The sequence below is a fragment of the Natator depressus genome, chromosome 3 (genome assembly GCF_965152275.1).
Source record: "Natator depressus isolate rNatDep1 chromosome 3, rNatDep2.hap1, whole genome shotgun sequence".
Lineage (NCBI taxonomy): Eukaryota > Metazoa > Chordata > Testudines > Cheloniidae > Natator > Natator depressus.
In genome coordinates, this window is record NC_134236.1 from 164,091,439 (window position 1) to 164,117,449 (window position 26,011).

The 26,011-nt window shown below is 38.5% G+C and overlaps 1 protein-coding gene across 1 annotated transcript in view; it reads right to left on the reverse strand.

The window, feature by feature from the left end:
- The window catches only part of SPATA17 (spermatogenesis associated 17), a 144,786-nt gene that overhangs the window by 53,207 nt on the left and 65,568 nt on the right, over positions 1-26,011 (reverse strand). Inside the window, exons 6-7 of the mRNA XM_074947117.1 lie at positions 24,900-25,023; positions 4,000-4,203 (exon numbers count right to left, since the gene is read on the reverse strand). Coding sequence (XP_074803218.1) covers positions 4,000-4,203; positions 24,900-25,023 — 328 coding nt within the window. The remainder of the gene's footprint in view (positions 1-3,999; positions 4,204-24,899; positions 25,024-26,011) is intronic.

Below are 26,011 nucleotides of genomic sequence, written 5' to 3' on the forward strand. Positions count from 1 at the left end.
AACCTTTTTTCTGAAAAATTAAAGCCTACATTTATTTGGTGGCACCCAAAAAAATCTATAGACCTATAGTTTAACAATTTTGTATATTTGAACTGAAAATCTGTAACCATGTTGTTTAATACCAGTATGTACCATTTAATGATACAAATCTATAGCAGCAGAAAGTTCTTTCCTTACCTTGTTACTTACCCTATATCATGGTTTTAGTGGTAACCAGTAGAAACTCACTTGGAGTGTAATTAGTACCATATTAAACTCACTACAATTTTAGTGACAGCTAGACTTAAGCAGTGTTGCTAATTAAATCTTGTTTTCTTTTTACTATTGTTGATCTTGCACTGAAGTAGTGAAACCTTCTGAAAATATGAATGGACAAACAATCCTGATCATGTCCCTTATTCTTAAAGATCTCCTTCTTTAAATAGGTTATCACTAACAAGTCACAGCTGGAGTTACTGCAAGCACTGAGTGAAGACTGTGGGGCTAATAAAAAGAAATGATTCACGCCTCATTTATGTTCACTTATGTTTTACATTAATAGAAACCAATAATAGGAACCAGTTACCATAAAAGTCATGGACCGTAAATAACACAAATGGCAAATAAGTATCATCTAGTACTTTTCACAGCTGGACAGGAGGATTGCTATATTTGAAAGTAGTTAATGGATTTTTATTGGAACTTTCCTTTTTAAAGGCGCAGAACCATGTTTCTCAAGTCCCTTTTAAAGATTCTAAGGAAGCAAGTAACCATAATCTTTATGCTTTTGGCAAGCTTTTCCCCTACTTTACTTCCAGAAAGTTTACACAAAGAATAAATCTATTTTATTGGGGTCACTATAGCTCTTCTAAAGACAATAAAATAAAAAAGTTTTAGGCTGCAGGGGAATAATAAATACAATAGTAATTTACTGAAAATAGTAAATGTTATTTGCCTCCTTCTGTCCAATCAGAGAGAGCTATAGAAAAAAGTTGAAAACATTAATACGCCTTCTGTAATATAAAATGTTTGCATAAAGTAGATATGTGACTGATGGGGAGAAGAAAAGTGTTAAGTGACCTGGTCAGTGTTCTTATGTAAATAAAATAATCTGTAAGAAACATAGACGCATGTCCTACAGTGGAAAATACAAACAATGGACAGTCTCTCTTTTTCATCATGAATTCCTCACTTGTATTCCACTGGGTAACGGCTGAAACAGATTATCAAAATAGGTCTTTTCCATCTTTATTGATATTTCACCTTTTCCTTTGTTTATATTTTGAATGAAATTAACAAAGTAGGGCAATTACTAAGGGAAGTGAAAAAGGGTAACTATGTACTTCCTCAAATAATGCCCTGTCATTATAAATGAAAGTGGAATATAATTTTAAAGTATTAAGATGTTTCTACTCTGCAGATTTTCCTCTTCCTCTGAATCACATATTTGGAGGAAGCTTATAAACCATGAAGATAAACATTTTAGAAACAGATAGAGACCAAATCCATTCACCTACTTGCATTTGAGAACTTAAATATCAAGACTGGTGAGTACTGTGGTGCTTACAAACATCTCTGCCCTTCTAGTGCTTGCAAGCATCCCAGGAGCTCTGCTTCATGAATGGGGGAGCCTCTTTTTTGGGGAGATCAACGGAGGGAGTTAAACAATCCTCTTCCTCCCTCAGGAAACAAAAACAAAACAAAAACTGTGTGCAGTTTGAGCACTGTGGTGAGTAGGATAAATCTTCTTTCTAGGGAGTGGTCCACTAGATGATTTGTCAAGGGTTGGCAAATGGACAGATATTTTGTTCTAAATGAAATCATGTTACTTCCTCAATGCCTTCTCTCACCCCAGCATAGCCACCAGCCAGATGAAAAAAGGGGGTGGGGGAAACCTTAAAATAAAAAAAAGCAATGTGCTTGCTGTTTTTAATGCCCTTTAATGAAGAGATGACTAATTTCAGTATTAGCTGTACTTTCATCAGATTGTAAGTCTAGTTAATTCAGTAATAAAAGTGATAGAACTGATAACAGCAGCGTTAAAAGTTTTCTTTTATATATGCTATTTTACATGCACAGTACTTACCTATAAAATGCAGAATACCAATTTCCCTAAGAGACAATGGATGTGTTAGTTAAATTTTGTTCTCTTTAGTGTACATCAGTTCCACTCTCATTTCAATATCATGCTTGAGGGCAAAGCACATTTTGGATATGTATAAAGGTGGTGATGTAACACAAGTGACTAGCATGGGGTCTGATGTGTACAATAAAGTTAGTGTCGAAGAGTGTTGTCACAGAGAATTAAGCCACAAGGATGGCTAGTGATTAAATCCCATATTGTCACATCAGAGCACTTTCAGACCTATACATTCTGAGGGGTTTTCATGTCCAGCTGTTTCATCAGCTCAGACCAACGTCCTTTCCTGAGACATACAACCCTAAATCGTCAAAGTGGTGTGCAGGGATTTAGCCGTTTGACTCCCATTAACATCAATAAGACTCACACAGCTAAATCCACGCACTGTGCTTTGAAAATTTACCTCACAGTGTACATTCCAGGGCACTGAAAGGATTAAAGTATTATATAGTAAATTCCCTCTTTGGGGTGCAGGAAATAAACAGAACTCTTCTGGATTTATTCTGAAAGGCTATCTGTGTACGATTGAGCTCTCTATCTCGTGTGAGTGTATATAAACTTAGAAAGTGCTACAAAATACTCCAACCAGAACAGAAACATGCAAGATAAACACATTGCATAATAACAAAGTGATCTTGCAAGAGTAAAGTAGCAGTGAAAATACTGTCATTTCCCCCTTTGTTTCAAGACATTCAAATGATCCCTATGTAACATACATCAGGCAAAATATCATCCTCACTATCCTTAGAGACATAAAGTGCATACAATCAGATCCCACTGACGGATAGGCACAGCACCTTTAGCCCTCTGAGTAAGGACAATTAAAGCAGCACTTCAGAGGATAAGTAAAATACCCATAAATACAAATTACATATCACTTGTTACCATCACTTGCTATTTAATTACTGAAGTAAAAATGATAAACTCAATGGAAATTACTGAAGGGAGTTTGTGTGGGAGTGTTTTCTTTCTACTTATTAGCCAATACTTGCATTGAAGAGATAAATTGAGGATGGGATTGAATGCTACGCATATGGCAGGCATTCCAAAAAGCATTAAGAGTTTTATAGGCAATAACAGAAATAAATTTGAAAAAGGGAGGCAAATGGAATGGAAGCTCAGCAGATTTGGCAAACTGAAAAATCTGTAAGGACAGGAGCGTGAAAAATTAACTCTTGAAACATAAAATAACTGTATCCTGGGCCTTGTCTACACTAGGAAAATTTCTGAAATGTTTCCCATCAGCAAAATATAAAGCTACATGCAACATATGCTGTCATCAATTGAAATTGAGACCACGATAGCAAAAAATGGGAATTTAACAACTTGGTGAATCATGCAGAACAACATGTTAAAACTTTTTTTAAATTAAAACTGACACATCTAGTGGACACAAAAGAGAAGAAAGTATTTCTGTGTTGAGAGGATATTTCCTTTGAATGAAAAGCAAAACTTAACAAAAAAGTAAATGTGATGGTATGATGGTTATTTTTGTTTTCTAGTTGTTACCTGGCTTTTTTAAAATGTTTTTCTTTTAACTGGTTATCTCTTCGCATCATCTCTAATTTCTCCTGCATACCAATTGTATCATCCCAGAATTATGTTTAGATTTGTGCAATTGGAAGTACTGCATCTGATGAACTTCAGTTGAGATGTTAGCTGTATGGTAGTTTCTTACTATAATTTTCACGTGTTCATATCTTTTCAAAGAACAAAAATGCAGTCTATATGATCCCTATCTCCTTGCTTTTATATGTTCTCTTTCTTTCAAAGAGGTCTATGTCCTGAACTAGTATAATGAATAGATAAGAATAAGAAGAACACTACCTGCAAAAGTATTTGGCAGAATTAGTTGCCTAAGAGTTAATGGTATGCATTACCTGAGGTTTCTGTCTGCCAATGGGTGGAAGAGGCTTCATTGTAGGGAAAGTTAGGGCACTTGTACAAGTTAGCCAGTCAGAAATCTCATCAGTAAGATGCTTCTTTATTTGTTGCTGTCTGTGGCTGAAAGGCCTTGCCTTCCGTAACCGTACTTCCATTGGATCGGGTGATTGTCTGAATGGTGAGTTGTATACACCTGCCATCTGAGGAGAAAATGGAGTGATCTTGAATTTAAATAATTTAAAACATATGTTTGTTTTGATGCTTTAAATCAAAATGATAAAGACAACTATGTAACAAGTGTTTCAGCAAAAAGTATCAGTAGGACTACTGACGTGAGAAAGGTCTCTGGATAAAATGCATTCCTGTGCACTGCTTATGTCCCATTAAGAAAGGGCTTAAGTGGGATTTACATGGTGCATAGGCCTCCTGCAGGCCTTCTGCATAGGGGTAAATTTTACACATGGTGGCAAGTGTTGCAGAACTGAGACTACTAAGCTCATCTTTTCTTCCAGTCATATACAATCCTTCTTCCTCCATACCTAATAGCCATACAAATATAACAATTTCTCATAATAATTATATTGGGCGCAAATCTCATTCCAGTTTAAAACAAAAAATATTGAGTGTACATCTTGTAATGTAAAGTAGTAGAATCCATAATAGAAAAAATAGTTTTCAAATTATATTATCTGTCATTTTGAAAAACGCTGACAAAGAGGAATACAGATGCCACGTGCGCCCTTGTATCTCTGCACTGCTATGATGGCTGAACCACAATTTGGCTTCAAGAGAGTAGCAAATGGCAGCATTCTCACAACTAGAGTGGAATGACAATGGGGAAAACCATTCCATGAATATTCATATAAATAAAAAAACAAATTTTTGTTTGATCTTCCTGGCAACATTTTCATGTTAACTTTCTGCACTCATTCAAACATGCTAGCTTCACCAGCGTGAACACTTGTGAAAAATGAATATTAAGGTCAAATACGTATTCTGAAATGTATTTTAAGCTGTAAAATTCACAGCCCACTTTGTGAATTCAGTAATTTGGTAACAATATGATGTTACTTATGTGACTAAACAACAAAGCTGTAATTTCAAATTGTTAATTGGCAATATCCATTATTCGCAATTTGCAAATGTCTAGCAGGCCAAAAGCTACATGCCAAACAAATTTCCAAATCATTTTGTATACTAATAAACTGAAAATATTTTCATCTGTTTGCAGGCAATTCATGAGAAGAGATAAAAGTAATTGTTGAAAAAAAGATAAATATTAACATAGTTTTAATAATTAATTTATTTAGTAAACATGGGAATCACTATATCCCACAGCACAAAACTACTGCATTTTTGATCGATTAGATTACATCTGTGTAAAGGTGCATGTGCCAGAAATTAACCTAAAGATCATAAATGCTTTTTTAAAAATAATATACTTGCAGAATTCTTAGGTTTTTTAACCACATTTGTACAAAGTATTTTTTAATTTTGTTTTTAGCATGTTATTAATTGCCAAAACCTACTGAATTAAAAAAAAAGGTGAAGACATTGCTTTGGGGGAGCAGTAGGTGTGAGGGAGAGAGAGTAAACATTTATAATGTGCCATTTTTCCTTCTGTAGAACTATTTTGGCCCCCTGAGAAAATTAAGTAGAGCATCAGGCTCCTCATAAAGTATTGACAGTTTGGGTTGGGAGGATTGAGAGCTCCTCAATTAGCTCTAATGCATTCTTCATTAGTGTGTCCCACTGGGAAATTCCAACTCATGTGGTTAAAAACTTAAATAAAACTTTTATGAAACTTATTGTTTAATGTATTTAGATATGCATAGATGATAGCAATATTTAAAATAAGCTGTTAAATTCTATGGGACAGATTCTCCTATCTGAGTATTCTGGCCCTAAATCCATTGTAATTATCTCAGTATAACTCTCTCACACCACTCTCTCCATTCTTCTGGGGCGAAGGTAGTAGGAAAAAGAGGACATGGATGTATGAAGGCATGGCTAGGAGACCCTTGCACCAATCCAATCCCCAGCTGCATTGTAACACAGCACAGGGGCACTGGCCTTGTCCAGAAGCTGCAGCAGAATCAAAGGAGGGAATGCAGAATTGCAAGCCACCGTGTGATCTGTGTTCTGTGCAGTTCAGCTGCACCCTCTGATTTCGCTCTGTATTTGAAGACTGGCTCTTAGATTCCCCAAAACATCTCACAATGTTTGAGATTCATTCCAGACTCTTATTGACTATTTTCACAGCATTTTATAGATAAGCCTCTCTGTAACTTTATCATACCAGTTTGTATTTGCTTGCAAATGCTTAATGATCTGCAAGAGCTAGATTAATACACTGTCTCTGGCTTTTATTGTATTGCTGCATAATTACTGCATGAACTTCCACTATATGTTTGTTATACACCTAATATTAAATTCATACAGATACAGAAGGCCTGTTCAAGGCCCTCCACACCAACTGGGCTCCATATTGGGGATATAAAACATGGTGTCTAGAGGAATGACTTGTCAATGCAAGAATCCATAGTCCAGCCCAATTCAGAAAGCACTTAAGCATATACTTAACTTTAAAGTATGTGCCAGCTACAATGGGTCATAAGAACATGTTTAAAATGATGCATTACAATCTTCTTGTCTTCGAGACTCTTCACCATTAAGACCCACCATGTCTATTGAGATGCTAGCATATCAAATTGTCAGCCTTGCCTTTGCCCTGACAATAACAGCAGCCTCAACTGGCCACTTGTCCATTTCTTACTCAAGCACCTTCTCTGATTCATTCCATGCCCCTCACCTGTATATGGAAAAAACTCTCCATCACAATTCACAAAGCCACCTCCTCATCCTTTGTTAAATCATTCCTCAAAAATTACCACTTCTGTGATGCTACAGTTTGCTCCCATCTAGGATTGTTTAGTGATGACCTGTAAGTCTGCTTTCTATGAAACTCTGTTCATTCTACTATTCCCTTTCTCTCCCAACCCACTCCCCACCTAATGAGTCTGTTTTGTTCATGAGTGTGACAGGTGTCGGTCCTCCGAGCCCCTAGGGGAGATGGAGAGCTATGGTCTCCGTGGCAGGCCTCAGCCACACCTTCCGGGCATGGGGGAATTAGCAGGGAAGGTGTGCCGGCCGGAGTCGGTAGCGCGCCCCTCAGGCAGGGCAGCGCCGGCACGAGTCGGTAGCGCGCCCCTCAGGCAGGGCAGCGCCGGCACGAGTCGGTAGCGCGCCCCTCAGGCAGGGCAGCGCCGGCACGAGTCGGTAGCGCGCCCCTCAGGCAGGGCAGCGCCGGCACGAGTCGGTAGCGCGCCCCTCAGGCAGGGCAGCGCCGGCACGAGTCGGTAGCGCGCCCCTCAGGCAGGGCAGCGCCGGCACGAGTCGGTAGCGCGCCCCTCAGGCAGGGCAGCGCCGGCACGAGTCGGTAGCGCGCCCCTCAGGCAGGGCAGCCCAGGGCCCTGGCAGTGGTGGGAGGCGAAAGTCCCGCCGCTGGGTCAGCGGGGCCATCCGCGCCCGCTGACCAAACACACCCACCCCACGGTGTAGTTGGGCCCCTGGCATACTTCCTACCCGGTCTCTCAGGCGGGTCGTTCCGGTCCCTCCATCTCCTCCGGGTATTCCGCTGCAGGCAGCTCCGGTCCCTCCATCTCGTCCAAGTATTCCACTGCGGACCACTCCGGTCCCTCCATCTCATCTGGGTATTCTGCTGCGGGCCACTCCCGCTCCCCCTCGGTATCGGACTCACGCTGGCCCAGGCTGCCGTCAGGCCCCTCCAGGTCCTCTGGGTATTCAGCAGCTGGCAGCCCTGGTTGCCACAGGCCTTCCTCCTGGTCAGGCTCCTCCTTGCCCAGCGCTTCGCCTGGGTCAGCAGCAGGATCACGAGGGAGCAGCCTGTGTCTGTCTCCCTCCCTGGTGCTCTCTTCACTGGGCAGAGGGCCCCGCCCTTTGTACTTCCTGTCCCACCCTTCCCCTTCCGGGGATTGGCGGAAGCTTGGCCTGGCCCCGCCCACTCAGGCTGCAAGGGTGGCTCTTTACCCTCTGGTTCGGAGGGGAGCCACCTTGGCTCCCTACAATGAGTTGTACCCGGCCTGTCACCTAGATTGAGTTTTGTGGGGCAGGGACTGTCTTCTTTGCTACATGACTTGTACAATGAGATTCTGATCTTTGATTGGTGTTTCTAGGCACTACCATAATACAAACAATAGGGGTGTTTTACTGAATTGGGGCCTCCAAGTGTGCTATGGAGGGGAGTCTCCAAAGTAGCTCTGCATAGATTAGCATACAGGGTTGCTTTGGGAGGGGACAGTAATAATAATAGTAATGCTTATTTCCTATATAGTGCTTTTCATCAGTAGATCTCACAGTGCTTCATAATCTTTAATGTATTTATCTTCACAAATCTCTGTGAGGTAGGGAAGTAGTATCCACGCTTTTCAGATGGGAAACTGAAGCACAGACAGGCTTAAGTGACTTGTCCAAGGTCACACAGGAAGTCCATGGTGGAGTAGGAAATTGAACTCAGGTATCTCACATCCTAAGATCATGCCAAAACCACTGGGTAATTCTTGGAACAGGACCCTTTGGCATACTGCCTCCTATCTGAGGTTATCTTGTTCTCAGCTTTTTCTTTCAAAAATGAAATTAAAGTCTTCTGCTGTTACTGTTACACAGAAAACTGATGCAGAGATGTCTACATGAGTCTGCAGAGAGCCAGGAACAGTAGTTCTGAGAAGTGTAAAATGCAACATTACTCTCTATAAGGTGTTAACTCAGATGCCCAATGATGATAATTCAAATGTCAATATTGTTAACTCTTTCATTTCTCATGTGAAAAAGGAGAGGGCAGTTCAAGAGATCAGCATGGTTTACTTTAGGTAAGGTCTCATTTTGGTGTCATAAGTGAGTAGAGTTTGGGAGATACCATCTCTTAGTCTACAATTAAAAGTTAGGTCAACATAACTTCAGTCCTCAGGTATGAAAAATTCACGCAAATATAATTTAATGCTGTAGCTCCCGTAGGGTAGACATGGCCTTACTTTCTTCCCCAATGAAGTCCTACAGTGGCACAGCTGCAGCACTGCAGTTGTGTTGCTGCAGCATTTTAAGAGTAGACTCAGCCTCAGAAGCACATAATCATATTTTGAACATCTGCACAGTGTACTATGAGCAGCATCTCATTTTTGCACCTCACGTGGGTGGAGGTTATTTTTTGGTCAGAGCTTGGAAGAGCATTACCACCTTTTTTCCCCCATTCTGATTCCCACGGGGTAGCCTGGAAAAGGGGCCACAAGATCTGTAATTAGAGGATTCCATTGTCTCTAACGCTCTTCAAAAGTGCTGCAGGGACTTTGTGGTAATTAATCCAGCCAATAGGTTTGAGTAGTAGCCTTGTTCGGACTGTGATAGCCCTCCGTTTAAGGTTGAATTTAACTTCTCTAATCACAATGGACTTAATACCCATAAAGCTTCCTTACTTTGTCTTTATGAAGGTGAACTGAATTTCACCCATGCTGTGTTTGTGCTCTTAAAGGGTAACTTAAGATGTATCTTTTTTCCAGTTTGCTTTTGAGATTTACTTCTGGTCTTGCTCAGCAAATATATTTATTTAATTTAGTTTTTAATTTTTCAGGAAAACATATGAACATGTTATAAAAATCTTCTGGATTCGAGAGTTGCTTGTTACCTTTATTCTATTTTAATTATACATACTATATTTCACAAAAGCTTAATTGTAAATATGAATCTAATTCTGTCATATATATTCCAAATTTACTTTGCTACATATATATATTTCTGAAAAATCTTAATAACCCATATTGGATACAAATTTAATTTTGTCATCAGGAAGAATGGCAGTGCTGCTATAACTTAGCCAAAGGCAGATGATTTAAATTTGTGTACGCTAGCTTTCTTCCAAAATTAGCCCTGAATCTCCTATATTATAAATAGGAAATACAACCATCTTTAACATGATCATAAATTATCTTTTTTTTAAGAACTATAATCAGGAACAACTTTTAAGTCATTATCTGTTATCTATCCATTAGACACTGTTATTTGAACTATTTCACATTTATGTATATACATAAACGAGATGGAAAAATGCAAATGCCCCTGTAAGCATAATGGCTTTCTGAAACTGCATTTTGTAATCTGTATAGAGTTCCTGCATATGCTTTACAGGACTATTCTTTATTCAGATATTTTGCACTTTATAGTGGCAGAATAGGAAAGTATAGTTTAATGTATTTCAGATTATTATTGCTAAAATAATAACTTAAGGCTGCTTTTTTATAGTTCACTTTTGCAAACTACCAGTTTAATTAAGACATGCAAATGATGGCCCCAATCCCGAAAAAGAATTTGCCCTGCATTGCAGTCGTAGTGAAGCAATGGGACTCTGCACAAATACAAGGGTCTCTACAGGTTGATTTCTCTGTGGGATCTGAGTCAAAGTTTGTTACGAGATGTATTTCAATGTTTATCATTTTTTCAAGTAATCATTAGTTATTTTAAAGTTTAATTTTATATATGCTAGTGTTCAGATAAATGTATTAATTACTAATGTATCAGCCAAAGCTGCAGAGTTCAGATCTAGATTAAAAGCTGAATACAAAATTTACTCCAAATTTGTGGCAGTGTTTGGATTTAATATATGCTTGTTCAGGCCCATCATGTATATAGGTCTGAGCTGCAAATTTCAGATTCAGTCTTGAACTTGTGGAATATTTGTGACAAAAGGCTGGATTCAGTGTTCCAGTTCTGGCCCATCTATAGCTATTGTTCTGATACAGTTAACACATCTCAGCAAATCAAAGCTCTGTTCCTCCAACTTCTTGCTCACAGGCTGTCTTCTGTACCCATGGATCCCTATTCATTTTATTGGGTAACAGCAGTGTGCATGAGTGCAAGAAGTTGCAGGTTTGGAACCTTTGACTTTTAGTCACATCTTTTATCTTAAAGCAGCTCGACACAGTATTTTAGAATTCGTATCTTATTCTCTTTTTTTCCGATCTTAATATAATATTCTCTCAACTATAAGATCATCATAGTTAATGTGGCTTTTCATAAGCTTATTGATAATAGTAGTGATAATAGTAGTGAATTAGCAGTCTTCAGAAATTATCTAGTACCTTAATTCCAATTTTTTCCCACTTTTTTAGCCAATTTCTGTAAGGAGACTGTGATTTCCCTCCCCCACCCCCCCTCACCCCACCCCAAATATTATTATAGGTTACAAAAATCACACCTGGCCTGTGGGGAGCATGACACATTTTTCTGTATCATGTTCTTCACAACTGAGAAGGGCTTCTGTCAATGCTGGCTTTCTGGGATTTCATTTTCAGGAACAATTTTCTGAAGTGACAAACACTATGGGGAAATCTGTGCTAACTGTTAAAAAATCTACAACTGAGTTATTTGCAGTACTGTCATGCTAACTTCCAACTCAATAAGACCAAAGAAATCTCAGGAGGGGACTCTGCTAATAGCTTCTTACTGACCTCCTTGCATCAGGCCCTTCTGCTGAATGGTGGCCCAGTGGTGAATATGGCAAATGAGGTGTGAAAAGCACAGATTTTTTTAAGGCTATGATTCTAACTCGTTTGGGGGCGGGAGGTGAGAGAGAGAAATGAGTTATACAATAGATATATATTTTTACCCTGGAATTCTCCCCATCAGACCCTCCATCATGGAAACCCAAGCATGACCTAGAATATTAATTGTGCCAGGTCAAGCATACTAGCAAATGTACCATTTGTTACCCAGTCATCCTTAGCATTACATTAATATTTTGAATCATTTTGCATTTCTAACAATCTATCATTTAGCTTTCTTCCAATCATTTTTATCTTCATAATTAAGTATGGTACATGGAGAACGAAACAAAAGATATGATAAAAATGCAAACGCATTAATTTAATGAACACCATATCAGAGTTTTTTTCTATTCAGCATCATTTTTGTCACTGAGTTTGGGCTGGGCTGTGCAGCATCCATGGTCATCTTTTCTAACTTTTAATTTTCATTATGTTTATTATTTATAGTTTCCATCTGTACCCACAGGTTTACTAGGTCCATCCCAGAATAAAGAGATAACATGATCTCTGCCTCTAGGAGCTTTCAAGTGAAATTAGACAATGTAACAAGGGATGGGAAAGGCATGAGAGGGAAGACGATTGTGTGCTTGCTCAGTGAGGACTAGTGAACGGGATGATATAGGGAAGAGGGTGGTTTTGGTATTTTTAGTTAGGAATATAGGGATGTCTTTAGTTGACTAATTTCTTGTCTTTTAGATACTAAAATAGACACCATATAGTTTTAAACAACAAAGCACATGCTGGTAGATGTAACTGGTACACAGTAAATGTGCATACATGTGTAAAATTAAAAATGGGTGGAGCTGGTTTTCAAATAAAGTGCAATCATGAAGTCTTTAGAGAATTTTTCTTCATATCTTAAAAATACTTCATATTCTCAGTACTCAAATACTACATCTCAATATATTTTAATCAAGCTGCAAGTAAAGGAATGTTCTGGGTTAAATACTTTCCCACCTGAGTGCTGAAAGGCTAAAATAATTATCTCATCTATAACCACCACAAATGTAAATGTCGCTTTTTAACAATCATTTAGTTCTGAAAAAAATAACTTCAAGGCAGTGTGTCTGGCTGACTGACTGCCAGGATAAGGGCTTAAAATAAAGATTTACTTTCTCATAGTGCTCATTTAACCAGGAGTCAGATGATTCTTTCCTCAATATATTGTGGTATATGTTATGAACTATAGTTGTTTTGAGGGACTGAGAGAGCAACCCAACAAGATAGGGTGTTAACTTGAAAATACTTTTGTGCTCCATTTTAATTTTTAAAAACTAAGCAAGTTGAGAAAAGAGGGAACAGATTTTTAAAGCCATAAAAGTAAAAACATGAAGGAGAGCTGTGAATAAAATATTTGCTAGGGATGGGATTGCTGAATCAACACTGACCAGTGCACTTCATCATAATTATCAGGACATACTACTGCCAGGGGATTTATAAAAATCCCACTCAGCAAATAATTGCCCTGCTGTTAGGAGATAGTCAGAGTGTTAACACACTGTCACAGTCCAGCGTTTAGTAAGATATTCAACATTCAATTACTCTTGCTGAGAACTAAAAGGAAACATGATCATTTCTCAGCTACTGCAGTTATGCTTCCACATGAATTCCAGTGAATAATCTTGTTAATCCTCAGATATAGTTCCTTTTAGGAGGTAGAAGAACTACTTTAAAACATTAATGATTCAGAATGAAAAACCTTGTTGAAATGATGTCAGAGCCATTTATGTTTTGTTTTGTTTTTAAAAAGGATTTTCAAATGTATAGATTACTAGATTGCAACAGACTTTGGAGTTATTGCATACAAAATGAAAATAAAATAAAAGGATATTATGTTTAACACAAACTGTATTTGGAAAAAATCCTCTACAAAACTCTATATAAAAACTATGATAGCACCAAGTAGGTGTGTGAGGTCAAACATGAAGCTTCAAAGAAATTTAATCATTTCAGAAGGTGTCTTCTCACAAATAAGAATAATCTGCATTGTTTTAATTACACAAAATATATGTTAGCTAAAACTTGAAGAAATGTAGAACCAACTTGTTCAGTTTGAAAAATGCTCCAAACCAGCCCCAAATACCTAATTTAGTATCTGATTTTGCTACCACTGAGGTCAATGACAAAATGTTCACTGACTTTAATCAGTTCTGTATTAGTTCTTTATACAGGTGTAACACCACTGAGCCCAGTATATGCAAGGTGACTATTTAATCAACTGTATCCAATTGATATATTGGACCTGATTCTGCAGTCTCTATGCAAAAGCTCACTTGATTTCAATAGAAGATTTGTCTGCTAAGGACTGGAGGATCCAGCCTATTACCTATAGCAGGATCTATATTGGATGTGTTTGTGATAAACCATTTATTGAGGGAATGAAGAAGTCATAAATGAGTGATGAGTAGAGTATTTTCTCACAAGTGGGATTAATTACCTGTCCTCCAGATAATATATATTCTGTTTAAACAGAGAAATAGAAACATTCATTATTGTTATTCTGCCTTCACATTGCAAGGTTTAGTTCAATCCCGCCAATCTAACATTTTTGTTTAATATCAAAGTAATGGCACCATCATGTTGTAAAGGAAAGACAGTGCCGGGGTGAGGAAATATTAGCGGCTGATAGCCTTTGCCATGGAATACAAAACTAACCACAAATCCTGCAAAGACACTGAAGTCCCTCTTCAGCCAACAATATCACAGTGGAATATTTAGGACCCTCCACGTAAATAACCACTGCTGGAGTATTCAGACCCCAGGATAAAACAGGAATAAATTACTTTGGGGGCCTAACATAGGGAACACAACAGCTGTGGTACCCAGCCAAGACACCACAGTCCAATCTCCTGCAAAGAGTAAAGCTATCCCATAAATACATCATCAGTCTTTCATGGATTCTGTGTCTGACTGACACTTTATTCTGTTTATTCTAATTCTAATGCAGCATCTTGACAACCAGATCAGGAATGAGAACTTGGATGTGTGAGTGGTGGTGTATAAAACAATGTTCCCACAGTGATGGAACAGAGCTGAGAATCAGGAGAACATTCCAGGTTCTCTCGCGGACTTCCTATTTGACTTTAGGGCAAGATTATTTTTAAAAAGTGTCTAAATTCATATTTAGGTGCCTAAATAATGGCCTGATTTTCAAAAATGCCAAACACCCAACAGCTCCTGTTGACCAGGTGTTGTTGGTTCTCTGTATTTTTGAAAAACAAGTCACTGAAAATCTTGTTCTTACGCCTTGTCATAGGTTGTACCTCTAGGGCACCCCCATTGCTGAGACTGAGCACCTCTCTTGTCACAGACATCCTTCTCTGACTGTAGGTGTCACTGTTTGCCAGTTTAGAATGCAGAGAGTGGTCATCCAGCCATAAGTTTTTGGGAGGTGGCAACCCCCCTTCTAGGTCTAACAACTTTCCAAAAAAATGGCAAGGGCAAACCAAATAACAGTCCACAGAACAGTCCAGTCTACCCCAGCAGTTCTCCACAAGGTAAGAGGTCAGTAGTCTCTGTGGAGGGGGTCTGGGCCCCTCCCCCCGTTGCGTCCAAAAGACCTTTGCTAAGCACCCTGGATTCTAAACAAAAAGTGAAAATAAAGTAAAGAAGGTCCCTCCACTTCTTTGGAGGGTCTAGATGGCAGAGGCTCTTCAGCCATTCTCCTGGTAATCAGTCCCTTCTGTGGGACTAGGGAGCTCTAGCTCTCTTACCTCTGAGTGCCACCCTGCACTGGGCTTGGATCATCCCTTTTCAGGAGCTACCCTTCTCCACATTTGACAGGCATCACAGGTGGGCTGAGCTGGGGCTGATTGTGCCAAGAGGAGCTCTTTAACCCCTTCTTGGCTGGGGTGAGAACCTGTCCCACCACAATCTCCTGTGCTTCAGTTTCTGCATTTGTGAATTGAAAATTATAACTCCATTTACTATTTTCTAACATCATCCCTCCCATAAAGACAAAAACAACCTGTCATAAAAGGCAATTAGCCTATGGCTTGGTCACACCATTTCTCCCAAAGGATTGGAAAAAAAATCCCTCTAATTATCCAATGATATCCTGTTAGAATATGGTAAGTGCTATAGGTTATACAGGTGAATATGAGAGTGGATAGGAGAAGCTCTTCTTTACAGAACAGATCTAGACAATTATATGGGATTTCGTGACAACATAAGAAACAGCTGCTGAAGAGAGAAATAATTTTATTTCCCCAAGAACATGTAGATGTGATTAAGTAAACTAATGTTCCACTAACCTTCAGTGTCTCTTTATGTCTGTCTGTTTCTTTGTGTATGCATGTGACACTCTCTTCCCTGCAATAACACATTCTGAGAGGTTCATTTGATAATACATTTTAGTTAAGCCAATACTATTTCACTATGCAAATAAACTGCACGGGGATAATGTGAATAGCTCACTGGTTACAATGGGACCAGGAAACGAGCTGAGATTTTCATGAATGGACATAGTGCTGTGTGGAAGAGAAGAAAAAGGGAGGATGGAGCAGTGTGACAAAGGAAGGAATAGAAAAGAAGCAGGAAAAGGGTAAAGCTGCAACACAGAGGAAAATGTTGAGGAATGGCTCCAGGCTTCAGTGGCAATTAAGATAGGCATATGGGAGAAAACATGATAGGGGAGGGAAGTAGAGAAGAGACGTTATTAAGGGTCAGAGCAGCACTGATCATGCTCATTCTTGGACAGGTAATACCTGTCAATATAGCAGTATTTACCAGATTCCAAGTGACAGGATCTAATCGTGAGCAAACTCTGTGTAAGTTAACTGAGGGAACATTACCTTAACTGTATTTGCCTGCCCAAGAGCTGGGAAACCAAAGAATCAGTGTATACATCACTCATCTTGAAGTTTCATTAAAGCTGGGATACCATCAATGCCACTTCTTAATCAACCAGAAGGGTTGCTGTTGAGAAATGTATGGTACTTCATCTTCATGCCTTCTTCCATCCCATCCCTAGTCTCCCTCTTCTTGTACACCAAATGACCTTTCGCTCCTCCTTAAAATGTACTTATTCTTATAGTATATTTTCAAAAATTATCTCCGCAAGATTCCTGCATCACCTCAAGCTCATATTAGCACCAAATGCACTACTGTATATTGGCCAAATTTAACCCTATAATAATTGGATTGACTTCAGTTGAGTTGCACCAGGGATAAATGTAGTGCTGTGTATCTGAATAGTTTATAACTGTTCTAGATTGTAAATTCCTTGGGGCATGGGCTCTGTCTTCTGTGTTTGCACAGCACCAAGCTGAAAGTCGACATTCAACTTATAATGCCCTCTGTTCAGGTTTCAGAGGGATAGCTGTGTTAGTCTGTATTAGCAAAAACAACGAGGAGTCCTTGTGGCACTGTAGAGACTAACAAATTTATTTGGGCATAAGCTTTCGTGGGCTATAACCTACTTCATCATGCATCTGATAAAGTGGGTTATAGCCCACGAAAGCTTATGCCCAAATAAATTTGTTAGTCTCTAAGGTACCACAAGGACGCCTCGGTTTTTTTTCCCCCCCTCTGTTCAATTACCCACCACTGGAGTAATCCCAGCTTCTTGCTGGCACAAATGACAGTAATACACAGAAGAGAACTTTTTCACAGATCTTTGCTGTGTACACTTTTCATAGGTCACACAGCCTAAACTTGCTTAAACTCTGCCACTAATCCTACCCACAGGACTGGAGCAATTGGTGCATTGCCTGGAGAAAACAAACCACAGATTATACAATTTTGATGCAGAAAAAGGACCCTTTAGGTAGCAGGAATTTTTAAAGAGTGATTTTACAAAAATACAGGTCTCAACTATTCTTTGAACACATAGCCCTGCTTTGTGTGCCCAGTAGCAGTGAAGTGCCTAGCAATTATGTGATTAATAATAAATAAGAATAAAACTGCCAGGTGTCCAAAGACAGAGTGGGTGTCACTTCAGACCAATTGTTTTTCAAGTGCTTACAGGACAGCGCTAGGTTAATCAGGTGTGCCTTTTGAATATTCATTATTAGGCTTTGGTAAGGAAATTATTTACAGTTTTATCCTGATGTAACTTCACTGACTTCAGTGGACTTAGCTTCTGATTTACACTGGTGTAAATGAGAGGATAATCAGTCCCTCAGTACCATTCCGATTTGTTATGGTCTCTGCTTATAGGAACAAATGCAATTGATAAAATAAACAATGTACTCAGTTGTTATTTGACTTGTGGTAAATTAATTTTCAACACTCTTTCAGACAAAGAACTGAAAAGAGACCTGAAGGTATTCTTTTTTTTTTCTGCATGAATTGACAAACATGATAAATCAGTAGATAATGTTATATGTGAGTGAGTCACTGAATGCTGCAAATCAGTGGCTCAATTATGATTTTTACAATAACAATAATAAAGAAAAAAAGACAAAACTGGTATAAAAACCTATGGTACCCTCAACCCGCAGCAGAAGAGCTACACCTTTACCTTATTCAGAAAGTGAGCTTTAGGTCTGTGTACCAGACTCTACCAACCTTGCAAGCAGTGCATCCATAGCCTTGAACGTGAATTGACAAAGGTATAGCTGGAAATTAAGCCTTATATCCAAACACAGAATCTTATCAGGCCTTCCAGTGTGGGCCTGGCTAAGTTTGCGGACTAAAGAATCTGTCTTAAGGAAGGCGGACACAAAGGTTTTTTTCCCCCCCGCTCTCCTGATGGTAATAGGTCACCTTACCTGATCACTCTCATTACAGTGTGTATGGTAACACCCATTGTTTCATGTTCTCTGTGTATATAAATCTCTCCACTGTATTTTCCACTGAATGCATCCGATGAAGTGCGCTGTCGCTTACAAAAGCTTACGCGCAAATAACTTTGTTAGTCTCTAAGGTGCCACAAGTCCTCCTTTTCTTTTTGAGGATACAGACTAACACGGCTGCTACTCTGAAGCCCAGAGTAGTTACTATGAACATAAGGACCTTGGTCAGTGTAGATTTGTCAGTGTTTACTCTCAAGCTTTGAAAATCTCCTGCAGGGCATGAACGACCCTGATATAAGACTGGCCTCTCGAGAGCCAGTTGCTTAAGCATACTAAGTCCCTGACATAGTAGCTGGTCTGCACCACAGCTAAACACTGGTTGAAAATCATAGGGACTACTGCCAGTCCAAAAAGTAGCAACTTTGTTTAGTTATTGGTGGTTTCCCAACAAAACTTCATAGATTTGTATAGATTTTAAGATAAGAAGGGACCATGTAATCACCTAAACTGATCTCCTGAATAACAGAGGCTCACCAGTTTTTAAGTTGATCAGGTCAGAACCTTCAAACTGCATGACAGTGACCTTGGCCTTGCACTTCAGCAGAACAATCTGAATTCTGACGGTAGGAGTGTTCCTGTAAGTGGGAAGCTGTAGCTAGAGATTTAGAAGGTATATCAGAGATTTCAAAAAAAGCCCTAACAGTATGCTTTGACACTTCTTGACCTTCTTAAAAGAGCTCCAAAAATTTCTGTTTCTGTCTTCAGGAAAGTGCTGAAGACATCTTGGACCATAAAAAAAAAATTATACCTTGCCTCACCACTTAGTAATTAGAAGCACATAAAGTCAAGGCTGCCAAGAAGTGCGCCTTCCTTCCAAAAAGCTCAAAGTGTTTACATTCCTTTTTCCCAGGAAAGGAAGACACCTTTCTCAAATTAGACTTTTCAACCACTGCTGAGATCATTAGAATGCCAACGTAAAAGATAGAAAAAAAATAATTCCAATTATTCTCTCAGTATTCAATAGAAGGAGTTGAGCTTCCCTGAGGCAGACACAGTTGAGGCAGAATGATTCTACACTTCCTTTGCAGACTCTAACAAGCAGTCTTTAATAGGGAAACCTATCTTGTCCTTCTCTTGAAGCTCTGTTATCAAGGAGCTTAGGAGGATTCTCTGCTTAGGAGCTTCCAAAAGAATGTCAAGAGAAATTGATCCCCTACAAACTGAGCCTTGGAACCCTAAGTGTCACTGAGAGGCGAGGAAGAGGCAGTCAGCACAGCCTCCTCAGAAGATGGGGAAAAATAGGGCATTTCAGAGGACTTCTCAACTGTATCCTCCTCTGACAAAGTGATGGATGTCACATCCTGTAAAACTGCAGAACTAGGAGAATCAGTCTTCTTGATCTTTATAGGAGGTGCAAACCTAGGGCTCGTCAGCAATGAAGACACAGGACTCTTATCAACCCCCTCTTCTCTTGAAGTTACAGAAGAAGAAGGTTGAAGACTACAGGGCCAAAAAATCAAAAGGGCACAATACCCAGAGAATAAAACTGCCCTGGTAAGTTTTCCAGCCAGGAGCTGATTGGGGCAGAGAAATGGCCCAACAGAAGATCCTGTACCTGAATCAGGAACACTAGGAAGAGCACCAGCAGAACTGAATGAGCCAACTTTTCTAAGATCAGAGGGTCTCACGTGTCTGCATGTGTTTCTGATCTTGGGTAAATAGAGGATTCCATGGAACTGTTGACAATATCAGTCTAGCTGATCCCAGCTTGGTGGATCCCAGAGGAGAACGGACTGAGGTTGGAACCAAAGATGAATCTGAGTCCCTCAGTGTGAGATTATGAGCTTGGGGCACCCCAGATGGCCAGTAATGCTCAAAGAGGTTCTGTGGCTGTGTGGCCAGGCTTACAACTCCCACATTATGCCTCTGTGGAAGTAATGCCATGAAGGAAAACTTTCATCATTTGGGCTGCAATTTTCCATACTTGGTCTCTATTCAAAGATGAATTTGGTAGTGAAAAGTTGAGCAAAATCAGTTCCACTGTTTAGGAGCAAAAGGAGAATGGAGAAAAAAATACACATTTCCCATCATCTTGCGTGGCAGTGTGAGTGCCTGGAGGAAAAGATGGTCAGGGGTGAGGCAATACTATTCCACTGATTCTCTATTCCTTCTTCCAATGACAGAGACAATTATAGTAGCAGAGGGTTACCTCTGCCTTTGACATACAGTGTGTCTCCATAGCTGCTAGAGCCCTGGCTTTGGTCCATCATACACCTACAAGAGAAGTCTGACTTTCACTGCTATTGTGTTGTGTGCCCAAGTACATCTGGGAATATGAGCTGTTAGAATCATGCAGTGACTGAGACATGCAGTCCCTTGTCCCATCAAGTATGGCCTTTTCAAACCCAATCCTGTGAAGTGCTGGACAATTCCTTTAAGGTGCTGAGCTCCTTCACCTTCCATTGATTTCAAAGGCAGCTACAGTTTGTCAGCACTTTGGAAAATTGGCCTCTTAATCCATTTGCCACATTTACTTGCTAATATGTACTTAGAGGAGACCAGGTAAAACCTGCACACACATCTGAGTTCACTAACACAAAAAGAGAAAAGCAGATATATTGTACATATTCATAATAGAAACATTAAATTAAAAAAACCTTATTTTTAAAATATTAATTATATTTAAAAGGGATCCATTAACACAATAGTACTAATTTGCACACTGCAATTATGGACTGATAGCAAACTTAGCTTAAGAACCTGTTCATGATTTGATTTATAAATGCAAAAAGAAAAATAATAAAATAAAAATATAAAATAGGCCAGTGGGACTTTTTTTTACTCTATAATGTGCTGCCAACATTTGTATTCAAAGAAATAATCTGAACAAAGGCAGAGTTTTTGCTAACCCTGTCATGCAATTTTTAACTCCTTGCATTTTTAAGGTATCTTGTTCATCATAAAACACAGCACTTATATTGTTCATTTAAAAGCAGATAAGGAAAATATTGTTGAGCATAAATACATATCAGCTTATTAAAATCCAAAAGAGAAGAGTTCAGTTTTTCTAATAGAATTTAGATTGATAACAGTGTTGATACCTTTTCAAGATATTTCTTTCTATATTCCACAATGGAATCTCTTGCAAAAAGCAACCAGTAGGTGGAGCAGACAACATAATTTATTACTTGATACCAAGGGCATGGAGTCTGTTGCAGGTTTCTTCATAATTATGGGAATTATGTAGGAGAAATTTTCTTCAAACAAAGGAAGCTCATCTATGTTAGGTGTTACTTGTCTAGTTACTGAAGCTATTGATACATAAAGCAAGTTGAGTAAAAGCTCAGTATTTCATAAGCATAGAATTTTAGAGTTAATAATTTATTTCTCCAGGCATTATTTTCCAAATAACTTAGTTTTACTCAAATGAAAAATCACATTCTATTTTCAAACCTCCTCTTATAGCTACAAAGTTTGGGCTGTATTTGTGGTGCATGAACAACACCAGTTACACAGAGACAAAAAGTAGATGCTGTTTATTTTCTAAAGCTGTAAAATTTATTTGTGTTTTGAAGTTAGTGGGATGCATAACAAACAATTTTCAGGGAATAATGTTGATTAAGTGTGTGACAACAAATTAACACTATTACTGCTAGTAAATATTGATTATACAAAGATGCTCAAATGTTTAGATTTCTTTCTGAAATGTAGATGTCCAGAAGATACTCTTATTTTTAAATTAATAAATTCATAAAGGTCTGTTAATTCAAGCACTGATGTATAGCTGAAGTAATCATGTATCTGTGTTAAAATATTTGTATAAATACAGTGCATATGTACAAACATCAACAATAAATTGCTATATTATTGCAAATTCTTATAGAGTTCATTATTTACCAACAAATATAGTAAAATGGTAATTTTAAATTGTGCTATAATATGGTATAATTTTTATATATATACTCTGTTAAAAGCTATCACTGAGTTTATTGATCCATGTTTTATTTATTGTAAGCATGACACAGGTTAGACAAAGTGTAACACTATATTAAATACTATATTAATTTGTAGCCTTTGTAAAAATGTAACTGTTGAACTTGTAAGCACCGAGGCACTCTAGTATTCAAATCGCTGCAGTCACAACAGCAGTCAATTTTAATGTTTGTGCTGCAGAACATAAGGAAAAGCCATCAACATGATATCTCAAGCATTAGCTCCACAAGCATCTGAAGCTACAATTCTGAATAGTCTATGGAAGACTGACTTCTTCAGATCTATGATAGCCTATTTTTAGTCTACAGATGTTAATCTTTAGCAACATATGGGACTTCCTGAATTATAAAATATCCTGAAATAATGCTATGTCAGTATTTTGCTTGAAATTTTATTTCTCATTCAGCTATGGTAAAATGTTTATGGAATATGTGATGGAAATAGCAACAGCAAAAATACTGATATTTAATATCAATAACCTTTAACATTATATTATTTTGCTATCTGTCACAAAGAAGCAAATCAGTATAGAAAGGAGCTAAGAAAAAAAATCCAAAATCATATTTCAATATTTCTGCTAAACGCATTCATTTATATCAAACCATCTTGCTGCATGAAGATGCAAAGTGAAGATGCGGCAATTTAAGTAAGTGCCAATAACGCACAGTAATTTAACTTATTTTTTCTTATTAGGATGCTTTTTCTTAATAGAGGGGATATTTTTAAAAAAATAAAAAAAATTATAGCTCAGCTCCTGGATCACAATTCAGTACCAAACTGTGACTTCTATGGCAAATTTTGTGACCTCAGAGTCATGGACTATGTGGACCCTGACAGCGAGCAAAACCGGAGTGTTTTTAGTTCTGCAAAACCGTGCCTGTCAAGCTTTGTTCTTGTTAAATCAGAAACCCAAATCCATAAGACCACGATGCTTACTGCTGCCCTCCACCAGGAAAACCTTAACTTGAAGACTGAGGTACAAATGCTGCCTGCCATCCCTTAAGGATGAATCTTGGCGTGTAAAAGTCCCCACTGGTAAAGGAAAATGCAGTTTTCTAACCTGGCACTATCGGGAACAAAATGAGTTCATTATATTTTAGACCATAAGTCATTCAGTTCATCTCACTAGCCATCTAAAAGAATGGTGAACATGCCACAGCTTAATTTTTCAGACACTAAAGGTGTAGAACATTTTATCCACATTAACACTTGGTTTGTTAGGCCATCCTTATTTCTAATATTTTGCTTGATGTATCTGCTTAATATTGGAATTACTGTAAAAATAAGTTATTTTTTCCAAAAAATGGTCCAAGAAAATGTAAAAACTTTAAGAACATTCTATGTGGAAAATGTACTATTTCTACAGCTGGCCAAATTATTTGTGGTGAATAATATTCAATTAATAACTTAGGCCTTTTCTCTGTTTGCAAATTGCTTCTGAACAAACCTTGAATTTAGTAATTTTGCAATTAAAGTTACTCCTTTTTACTAATGTATTCACTTTTCAAATCTGACATACAATTAATGCAAACAAGTTTCAAACTATGGGTGGATTATAAATGATTCATAAACACTGAAAAAGGCTAAATTTGCTGCCACTGAGTCACATGGTATTGTTCCTGCTCCCTGATCAGATGACTGATCATTTTTATTGTAACAAATAACGAACAATGAGTAGCAAACAACAAATAGGAAATAATGAATACAAATATTTTGTTCATGCCTGAAATTTCACATGCAAAGACAGGTATTCATGTGAAGAACAACTATTCACCAAACAATCATGGAAAGAAAAAAAACATTTGCACTAATGTTCACAAATAGGGACTAGCAAGGACCACAAATATAGTCAAAATAGAAGAGCCCTTCAAAATTTGAACAAATGTTCTTACATCCTGTTTTACCATATAAGATCAGCTCTACTAATTACTAACAAATTTGACTTCCTGCCAATCACACTGTATAGGAAGACTTGAAAATTCTAGAACTTTTAGCAGTGCAAACAAATTAATCAGTAAATATTCAAAATTCCAGAGGCATACCTATGTGAAAATAATCAAGGTAAATGTGCTGATCCAGGCAGTTCTGTGAAAAGCTTTAGCTGAAACCCTACATGTACAATGTATTTTAAAACACAGCAGAAGAGCACAATATCAATCCAATCATTAGCTCAATTAAAAAAGAAAAAATGAAACTGCTCCTCAGCTTAATAACTTGCTAGTTCTTGACAAGTGCAACCACACAACAATAAGCCAGTCAAAATGAGTTTTTAAAGCGAGGTTATGCCCTTCGTGTTGTGTTATCACAGTGGCAGATCAAACTGCTGACTTGGACTCTTTCTGCCAGCAGTGCTGTTACTGCCTCTGTGAAGCTGCTGTCACAGAATAGTCATGGTACCTGCTCTCACCTATAGAAAAGCACTAAATTGAACTCAAAGTAGTGTCTTTGTGATATCTTTTCAACAAGTCATGTCCCATTCAGCCTGCTAGTTTATCTCTGTCAAGCTGGGGGCCCAAGTGGTTTGCATGAGCTGTCAGGGACAGGTATACCAACCTGCTCTGTGCTGAGGAGGTAATGCATCTTTCGGGCTTGGTGATCCTTTTTCTTTTCTTCTCTTTCTAGGTCTTTTTTCTCCTTTTCTTTCTCCTTCATCTCTGCAAACTCCTCTAGTTCTTTCCTGCATCAAAACAACTCTTTGTTATTTACAGTCCAGAGGTGAAAAAAGATGCTAACACTTTTTTTTTTAACTCTTTCACAGCTGGTTCTCCATGGCATTCAAGGTGCTGCCTTCATCCATTAACAATCAGTTGGAAATCAGTGGAATGTTAAAATCTACTTGGTACATTCTGCAGTATAGGAGATGGATTCTGTATGGGTGTGACTAACATTTGGTACCATTAAAGTGGTTAAATCTACATTCTATGTGTTTGTACAGTATACCACATTTATTCATAATTCGTTCATTTATATTCTTCAGCTTTTATTTTGAGGAAGACGTTGATGGTGTTATTTAAATATTTTGATAAAACAGAAGTAATAGATATTCTGTGCACTGTTTTATCAAAAATCATTTTACCTTGAGTTTCATTAAATAGAATTTATTTTAATGTAGTAACTTCATTCAAATGGACATCAGCATGTAAACTGATAGTTTATATTTCAGCTAGTACCTTGTGACAGAGTGGTAGATCATGACCCTGTGACAGACCCTCTACCCCTTCTGCCCTTGCGTGTGCAGAAGGGTTAGAAGGAGGAAGGGTAAGCTTGACTATTTGATATCCCTCTCCTTGCTGCATCACTGAGCCCTCTGCAGGGTTGAGGATCTGTGCATGGAGAAGGGCTGGGACATGGGCTGCAGGCAGGTGAGTGGGGTCCAGGGGCCTACACCTTTCCCTCATTAAGTACACGAGAAGTCCTTGGGAAAGACACATGCAATATTAACTTTCCTGGACATCTCCCTCCTCAGCATGGAGCCTTTCTGACAAGGGTAGTACAGAGCAGCCACTGTCATGGGGAGTCCACAGCAAAGTCACTGCCAGGAAAACAGGTTGTGAGGCAGGGGTTCCTGGAGCCAGTGTGGAGGGATCACAAGGTCTGCTGAGCAAATGTCCCTGTGCCTCCATTAGTTCTTGGAAGATCCACAGGTAGCAAGAGGCTGATCCCAC